The sequence below is a fragment of the Semicossyphus pulcher genome, unplaced genomic scaffold, assembly GCF_022749685.1.
Source record: "Semicossyphus pulcher isolate SPU_LCO1_2020_fin unplaced genomic scaffold, fSemPul1.0.p SCAF_13, whole genome shotgun sequence".
NCBI classification, from domain to species: Eukaryota; Metazoa; Chordata; class Actinopteri; order Labriformes; family Labridae; genus Semicossyphus; species Semicossyphus pulcher.
Window position 1 is genome coordinate 2,352,297 of NW_027211637.1, and position 9,183 is coordinate 2,361,479.

General features: G+C 42.4%; 1 protein-coding gene across 2 annotated transcripts; it reads left to right on the forward strand.

Annotated features, from left to right (window-relative positions):
• Window positions 1-950: 950 nt before the first annotated feature.
• Window positions 951-8,732, forward strand: tpx2 (TPX2 microtubule nucleation factor). 2 transcript variants are annotated; one of them, XM_069660764.1, is made up of 17 exons: window positions 951-979; window positions 1,449-1,589; window positions 3,212-3,340; window positions 3,662-3,785; window positions 4,099-4,155; window positions 4,300-4,416; window positions 4,548-4,657; window positions 4,734-4,882; window positions 5,014-5,185; window positions 5,291-5,429; window positions 5,547-5,766; window positions 5,912-6,007; window positions 6,117-6,290; window positions 6,378-6,524; window positions 6,608-6,719; window positions 7,837-8,024; window positions 8,340-8,732. In XM_069660764.1, exons 2-17 carry the CDS (start codon window positions 1,478-1,480, stop codon window positions 8,448-8,450), a joined length of 2,157 nt encoding a protein of 718 aa, XP_069516865.1. In that variant the 5' UTR covers window positions 951-979; window positions 1,449-1,477; the 3' UTR covers window positions 8,451-8,732. The 2 variants fall into 2 exon arrangements, with proteins under 2 accessions (XP_069516865.1, XP_069516867.1); XM_069660766.1 differs by having other exon boundaries at window positions 7,858-8,024.
• The last annotated feature ends 451 nt before the right edge of the window (window positions 8,733-9,183 follow it).

The following is a 9,183-nucleotide window of genomic DNA, read 5'->3' on the forward strand; positions in this document are numbered from 1 at the left end:
GCAAAAAATACCATCATATGGGTGTAATTTTACTTCCCCTTTTAAACATTTGATTTGTTCAGTTTACTTCCCCTCAAAACACAGGCCTTATGTCTTTATTTTGCACCATACCAGTGATGGCTACATGGGTTGGTCTGCTAACAGGACCTGCAATTTATTAAACAAATGAAAATATTAATGTTTTCCTAAGGATGGGTTTTACTTACTTTGAGGATGTCCCTGTATTTCCCTTTAACACCACCAACAGGAAGTGTTTTCTTTTTTAACAAATGTTCTTAAAATATCAACATCCACTAGATGTATATTTGACTTCCCCTAGCTTTTACTGAGAGCCATCATAATGGCACAATCTTGTTTATCTAACAATTAATTGATTGACTTGATAATAGTTTTTATTTATAACCAAATACCTGACAAACTAATAACATGCACCACACAAACCTTTACGTTGTGTGTAGGGTTAAATATCAAATGTTAACATTTTAACAGGCTAAACTAGGATGGTTAACATTATACCTGCCTAACTTTAACATGATAGCATTGTCATTATGAGCATGTTAGCATTATGATATTAGCATAGAGCCAGGGCCATGGGGAGAACAGCCTGACAGAGCTTGAAGCATGACTTTAGACTAGGTCTTGTGAAATACAATTGTGCAGTATTTATTTCATATATTATCTATCTATCTATCTATCTATCTATCTATCTATCTATCTGTCTATCTATCACACCTACAGTTTGGGGTCTTATATTTTTTGTATTTGTATTTGTATTTTTTGTTATTGTCAAGACATTGAAAAAACTGTTTGGGGTGATCACGTGATTAGATGATGACAGGAAGTTGACTTGTACGAGCCAATGAGCGGCGAGCTGATGAACAAGCAGTAACTATTGGCTGGTTTTAAAAGGCAGGAAATTTAAACGTTAACGGTCTGAACTGCAGTTTCATCTGAGTCGCTCCGGGAAGGGACGTTTCTGGTAAGCTTTTTCACAAATCTAATGTATTTAAATTTACATTAGTAATTATTCCCTTATTACAAAGTTGATGAAACCGAATAGCACCATACATCTAGCAATACGTGGTATGTCCTTATTTGATTTAGCTGTAACTTTGTTTATAGAATGCTAACTAACGTCTGCTTATGAAGGTTACGCTTCACGTTAGCTTACAGCTAGCTAGCTAACTGTTTTCCCTCGGTGCGTTACCTTAACGTACAGCTCCAAGAAGAAAATACGCTCTCTTAATGACATTTTTTAGAACTTAATGTAACATTAGCATAGTAATTTACATTCTGTATAGTTTTTCCAGTTCTACTCCAGCCTGTTAATTTAAGGTTTTCCCCCCTAAACATAGGTATTAAAGTTTACGTTAACTTAAGCGCTCGTCGGTTAGGGTCAAATAAACCACAAGCTTGTCCGATTGAATGTTTACTTGCTTCTTGTTTAGGTTAGTTGGCGATAACACAGTTTGGGATTATGGCTGAAAGCGACTCTGGGGATACCTCTGAACGCTATGAATTTGATGCCCCGTCCCACGTAGTCGACCTGAAAGAGTTCCAGAATGCTGAAAATGAAGATATGTGGTTTGGTAAGTCTCCTCTCACTGTGTTAATGTGCTTTTGTCTTTTGAAACCGAAGTACATGTTTACTCGATCTGTTTCTCCCTTTGCACCCATAACTTATTGTTTCTTGTATTTGTCGGTTTGACTTCACTGGATAGACAAATGAAAAAAGGCGTGTTGTTTATGTTGAAGATTTTTTTTTTCTTCATTATGCAGCCACCAAATCCCCTTGACTCTCAAAGTAACAACAACAGTTTCATTTACACAATGCCAACTCGTCATCACGAGCTTTACTTAACATTGGTTTTGTTCGTATTGTTGCCAAAAACACTGTAGAGATGCTGCACCTATGTATCATCTTCTGCATTACTGCCATCTTCTTAGAGCTGTTTTTATCCAGCTCTATGCAGTTTTTGTGAACAAGGCCTTTGTGATTGGACAAAAACATTGCCATACAGGAAGGGCTTGAGGTTGGTGTGGCTCACAGAAACTGTGCTGATACTCACAGCCTGGGGTCACTGTTGCTAAAAGGCTTTTGTCATTCCTTCCTTCCTAACACATCCCCCGGAACATATGTCACTAACAGTTGCATGAACTCGTATGGCGGTTGATAATTGATTCAAAAGTGGTTAAAGAGCACAATATTTAAACAAACAATTCTGATAGATGGAGTAAGGACAAGTTTCGACCCAATGGTCTAAAAATGGAACTTTTAAAACAGTTGTACACGCATGGAGTTGCGGTTTATTGTGACATTAGCCTACATTAAAGTACATTAAGTAATCACCAACTTGTGACCTGTGTGTGTAATGGAAATCAGATATTTTAAACTATTTAATCTTTTCTTTAGCTCCTAAAAACCTTTCATATATGAGTGATGCATTTTTTATAGATGAAATGAATTTCTCAGTCTTCATTAAAAGTATTTCATAAGTGTTATTTTTTTTCCTCTTTGGAAAGAGACAAAATTAGTCACATTGCCTTTTTATAGTAAGTAAGTAATTGCAGTTAATTATTTTCGCATGCTTTATTCCCCCCCAACTTTACCCTTGCTGGTGTTTTGAGGATGTATGAAATAAGATTAGTTACTTGTCCATCCACCACTGCATCTTTAGATGCCACACTGAAAATAAGACGTTATAGATGTAGGACTTCAAAGCTTACTTCATTGAAGGCCAATATTGGTACCAAAACATTACTGATGACACCAGCTAGCCACCAGTCAGCAAGACCCACATTGTAGGCGCTTACACTAATGCTAGCTCGCTAACCATCATTGACAAATTGCTTTAACTGTTAGCTTATACATCAGACCAACACCATTCAACAATCTCTAGTGTAACCCATAATGTTATCAGGAGTAAATTAATGGTGCTTGCTTGTTGTGGTGATGGTGAGCTGAAATATTTTCACCGGTTCACTTCTTTAATCAAATTCATCGTTGTGTTTTTAGCTGTCCAAAAGAAAATGTTTGGCTGTTTGAGCCCTGCATGCGTCTTGTTCACCTTTTTAACGCAGAGCCTGTGAAATCTTTTGGACAAGCCTTTGGGGCAGCCTACTCTTGTGTTACTTACAGTGTAAATAACTCATTGACAGAATCTGTTTAAGGAACTTTTTTTCTACATCTCTGACTGTCTCGTACGTGCAGAACAACAGGCCGGGGGGACGGACGGTCACCTTCAAACACCGGGAGTCGACAGACACTTTATGAGAAGTGATTCGCTCAACCTGCCCAGAGCTATCGTCGCCCCTCAGGTCAAGACAGACGTGGACCCTGGTTAGTTGTCTTTGCTGTCCTTATTATTAATTACTCAGGATGTATGAACAATTGATTTCTGTTGGGATACGTAAGATGGAGGATGTAGTCTCAACAGGTGGTTCTAAAAGGTAGCTTGCTCTTTTTGCAGACAGAAACTAATCGATTTGTATAATCAGCAGTTACAGTGGAGAGCCAGGGTCAGTGTGAGCTCTGTGATGTTACATTGTTGATTTAAGCAGCTTGAGATCCTTCTATGTGCATAAACAACTGACTGTTTAAAGCTTTAGAGTAGTCTGTAGTCTTAACATGTGTTACATGATGGACTGATCGATCCTCCAGGTCCATGCGCACCCACATCTCCACCTTCAAACCTGGTCACATCCTGGGGCGCTGGCTCTCCTGCTGGAAATGGTGCCCGACCAAAGATGAGGACCTCCAATCGACCCCCTGCCCAACCAAGCAGGTATGGCCCCGGTGTTTGCTGCTTCTGTACTACAGTGTAAAATGATTTAATCCAAATTTGAAAGTAGGTAGCACCATGTTGCAAAATTAAAGACTGAGTTGTTGAGTGAATCTGAAGTTTAGGTCTCAATTATCTTTTAATCTTTGGTTAAATGATTTAACAACAAACTACGAGCAGAGTTTGAAAGGTGAGGCCAATAGGAAGGATCTAACAAGCTGCTCATGATGGGAAATGCAGCATAATTTATTCTGCAGACCTTTATATTCAACATCTCAAAGTCTTTAATCCAATCTTTTTCTTTATGTTCTTTTAGGGCTTCAAAGCGTAAATCCAGCGCTCCGGCTGCACCCCCGTTAAAGAAACAGAGAAAGTGAGTGTCCTGAATATAATCACATCCCGAAGATGTTAAGACCTAAAACGCACCAGTAGACTTGTTTGTTGTACATAACACTTTTTCAAGTCGCACAGTGTACTGCTTGCTTTTCAAGTTGTTAACTGTAGCTGTTATGTGTAGGAGTCCTGTTGCTCGGTCAGCCCGAAAAAGCAGTGGTGTCCACCGCAGAAACGGGCAGATGAATTCCAGGACTGCGCCCATGTCCCGGACAGCAGCTCCAACACCTGCAAACACTGAGTGAGTCTCCAGCTACCTGTGAAACCAGTGTTTCTCATTAACATGCTCTATTTCCACAAAGACGATGTTATTCCCACTTTGAATGAAGGACTGGAAAATAAGGTTAAAGCTGTATTTTAACTTCTGAACAGGCCAAACAGCTCTGAAGAACAGGAGCTTGAACGCATCAGGAAACTGCAGAAGGAAGTCGCTCTGCATCGTAAGAAGAACGAGGCCAGCTACAAAGCTGCTCTGGCTGGCAGTGAGTATCTATTACTGATGAACTTGGTACTAACGTACTAACGTGAGGCTTATGATTGACTTTACTCTAATTTCAGATCCACCACCAAAGAAGATGGTCCTTTCAGCGACTATGCCTAAAGAATTCCACTTCAGCACAAACACCCGATCCAAGGCTGCTGCTTCATCCAGCTCGGCTCACAAGGAGGTGGACTTTATCTCCCAGCTCCGCAAACCCTCCTCTCCAGTAAGTACTTAAAGACTCGGTCACCGTACAGTTAGACCTCATCTGAAAGCCTTCTTCAAAACTTCAACCAAGTCCGGTTGCCTTTTGGATTAAGCTTCGAATTATACACAATCTTGTTTTTTTTTTTTTAGGCAAAGGCTCTGAGGGGTGCGACAGTGCCCAAACCCTTCAACCTGTCGACGGGCACAAAGAGGAAGGTGGAGGAGCCGGCCGCCTACGTGCCCATGGCTCAGGCGATAGCACAGTTCCAGAAACGCACCCCTGAGCGCTACCATCTACGCAGCCGCAGGAGTCATGCGAGAGGTGAGCAGGAGATTTTGCTTTTTTAACGTTCAGGCCAGATTCTTTTTCTGCGGCTCAGTGGAAGTGAAATGTGAACTGATCTACAAGCGTTGTTGCTTTTGCCAGGGCCATCCCCAGTGAAGGGTGACCACCTGAAGCTCACCCAGCCTCACACCCCACACCTGATTACCAACCAGAGGAGCAGACCACCTACTGTTAAGAGCAGTGCTGAGCTGGAGGCTGAAGAGGTGGAGAAACTTCACAAGTAAGGGCTTTTTATTTTACCTGTACTTCTCCATCACCAGGTTAATTTTCTCTTAAGTAGTCGTGCCTTGCGGTCAAATTCCTGGGGCCATTAACTGATGGTTTGCTTTAATCGTAGGTTTAAATTCAAGGCCCTGGAACTAAACAGGAAAATTCTGGATGGTGTAGAAGGCCTGAAGAAACCATCAGTGAAGGAACCAACTGTACCTGAAGGCTTCGAGCTGCAGATTGAAAAGAGGCTCCAGGAGAGACAGGTGACCAAACCTCAGGAGAGTGAAGAGAAGCCGCACACCTTCAAATCCCAGCCTCTGCCCAAGAAGATCCTGGAGGGAGTGATAGTGAGTTACAGCCTGCCTCCTTGTTATAAGCATCAAAAACCAAGCCGATTGTAGTCTTAACCTTTGAACTTATCCTTTCAGAACATGAAGCATGAAAAGTAATTTTGATATGAATGTAGTTAAGTGGGTTTCCTCTCGTCCACAGGGATTACCAGAGAAGAAAGTTCTGCCACCAACAGTGCCCGAGTCTCCAGCGTTTGCCCTCAAGAAGAGGATGCATGTGGAGCCCAAGGTTGAAGAAGTAAGGACACATTCAAGACAGCTGGGTTCTTTCCCTTTAGCTCACTAAATAATGTTGACTGTATCTTTTTAACCTATGGTAACCTCACCACCTCTTTGTTTTCCATCAGGTTAAACAGCCCTCACCAATCAAGGCCCCCCCAGTGCCTCACTTTGGCCTCCCCTTCCAGCCCCGGCTCCCTGAGCACCACCATGTGGAGGTCTGTCCTTTCTCCTTTGAAGAGAGGGAACGAGAGAGGAGAGCGCTGAAAGAGAAGAAGCTGGAGGAGAAGCGAAATGAGGAGGTAGAGTAACGCTTCCAGAAGCTGCGTCTTCAGACCTCAGAATACAGATAGGCTGTTAAATCACTGGTTTCCTTTCACCTTGTCCAGGTTCCACAGTTCAGGGCTCAGCGTCTGCCAGACTTTGACGCTGTGATCCTCCCCGAGAAGAAGAAGCTTGAGACCACAAAGCCGGAGCCCTTCAGGCTGCGGCTGGATGAGCGTGGAGCTGTGAAGAGCAGCCGCTGGGAACAGATGGTGCGGCGCTGAATATGTGTGAGCAGTTTTTATTCTTTCAGCTGTAACCTCACAACTCAAACTCAAACCTTCTTGTTTTGTAGGTGAAAGAGGAGCAGAAACAACGCGAGGACGCTGCTGTATTCAAAGCCAGGCCAAACACAGTCACACATAAAGAGCCTTTCCAGCCTAAAAAGGAGAGCCGGCCTGCAGCAGGTAAGACTATTAACATGCAGTTCTCTACTACTAACCCTGTGGCTATGTTAAAAACATCGCTGTATCAGTCAGAACTGCATTTATCCTGACAAAGCCCTCCAACATGGTTTGACTGAAGTCTTCACAAATGGTTGCAGAACAGCACAACAACTTTGGGTTGGTCCAATAAGTCTGGTGTAAATCAACAAAGGGTTCCTCTCTAAATACTTTCATCATATTATTTGTACTGTCTGTGTTTTCCTGCCTCCCTTTGTGCAAATATTTAAGCTACCGCTCCCTTCTACTCTTGTGTGTGACTTGGGGCTGGGTGGCTTTTTTTAATTTTTATTTATTTATTTATTTATTTATTTTTTTAATTTACAATTTTCCCTTTAAAATAAGATAAAACCAGATCATCAAACTTTTATTGTGCTGCATTCCACTGAGCAATGATGCTCTTTTTTTTCCACTTTCTTCTGATAAATCCAGTGTGCAGCTTTCCCTGTTCAAGTTAAGCTTTTATTTAACATTAGTAACTTCATTCAAATCGTTTGAGGCTTAAGCCTGCGCCCCCCAGAACGTGGCGCCCTAGACTGCCTTTATCACCTATGCCTTGGCCCAGACCTGGTACTTACCCCTATTTTGACAGCCAGCGATGAGTGACAAGATCCGTTTCTGCCAAACATAACTTCACTGTCCCTGAGCTCTTTAGTCAGCCCTCATGTCTTTGTGACAAATCGACGCATGTCATACAAATCAACGTATTTCTGTAATCCAAGACGTCCATTATGTTGACGAGTAGCCCCAGCCCTACTTATCAGCCGTTTGTGATGAGTTAGTATCTGGGCAGAAATTCAATATTTCACCCTGAGCAGAAACGTTAAAGACATGATTTCATTATCATAAAGAAATTCTGCATGCTTGAACAGTTTTGACTGAATATGTGTACTACCTGCATGGACTTTTATTTGAGTACAGCCACATGTCCCAGCCCTGTTCTGCATGTTTCTGTGTGCTGCTGTGTAAACCTCCTGCACGGTGCTTCAGCGTTCTGCTCCGAGGCCGCAGCGCTCTGCAGTATTGTGTCACTCACTGTGTTCCTGTTGCCTTCACTACTCTCGGTTGTGGCACTCTTTAGAAGGCATTCAATCTTCCATAGTTGCTGAGGCCTTCGAGCTGTCGACGGAGCGGAGAGCCCGGGAGAGGCAGGAGTACGAGCGGCTGGCCAGCGAGAAGGAGGCGCTAAGGGCCCTGATGGAGGAGGAGCAGAGACGAGAGGAGGAGCAGAGGGGGAAGGAGGAGGTCGCCAGGATGCGGCAAGAACAGGTGACTAAAAACTGTAGATTATTAAAGTCCTGGACATTTAGCCCACTGCTCACTCAGGGCTCATATCTTACAACAGTTTGAATGTGTTGTCCCCAAGATGGAGTCACATGATGGATCACTTTGATCTGTGTTTGACTCTTCAGGCTGTTTAAGAACAGCGTGGACACTCACTATTTGAATGTTAAGTTAGTCTGATGCATGACCCGTCTGAGCCTCTGGTTGTAGTTTTATCCCCTTTTTCCTCGTGCTCTTTGTAGAAAAAGCCTCTCCTCGTGTTTGTGCAGCTTCAGTCTGACCGTTTCTTCTCCTCTGCAGGTCCACAAGGCTCAGCCCATCAGACACTACAAACCTGTGGCCCTGAAGAAGAGTGAAGTTCCTCTCACAGTCCCACACTCACCAAACTTCTCTGATCGCTTCCGCTTGTGATCATCCTCCCCCCCCCTGACTGTAGAAACCTGCATATTTTACTACTTTAAATATTTTTATTCTCATCTTTTAGACAGAAACCAGAATTGTTGCCTCTCTTTCAGACTGTTGGTCAGACTTGTGGCTGTAAAGTTGTAAATAGACGTGTATTTGAAGCGACTGAAGCTCTGTTTTTTTTTATCTGTCTGATCCATGTTGAGCTTTAGATTTTAACCACATGCTTTATACTCTCTCTCTCTGTCTCCTCCTACTTTATTAACTTTCCTTTTATTAAAGTGTTTTAAAATATTACCAGTGATTATGGACGTTTAATCGCACAGTATTAACAAGTCAGTTTTTTATTAAATTGAAACGCAAAGGCACAAACGACTGATTAGTTTTTTGACCGTAAAGCTATTTAACTTTTCTGAATGTTGACAAAATAATGATTTTAGAGAAGATGCAGGTGTATGAGAGCGTTCTGATCTGTTGGTGTAATGTTCAAGGAGAACTTCAGTATCTACCTGGGCCCTATTTTTACAAAGTTGGGCGCCGTAATGACTCATGGGAACAAACTTTTGGAATCGGTCCAGTAGATGTCCTCCACCGTAGCCGCGATACGGCTGCCACACTTGTAATATTTTATTAAAGCCCCTGTGAGGAGTTTTTTGATGGATATGAAACAGACTGCAATTAATTCTGATGACTCTTTATGACCTACAAAAGCAAACCAGACCGTCACCAACAAGACTGA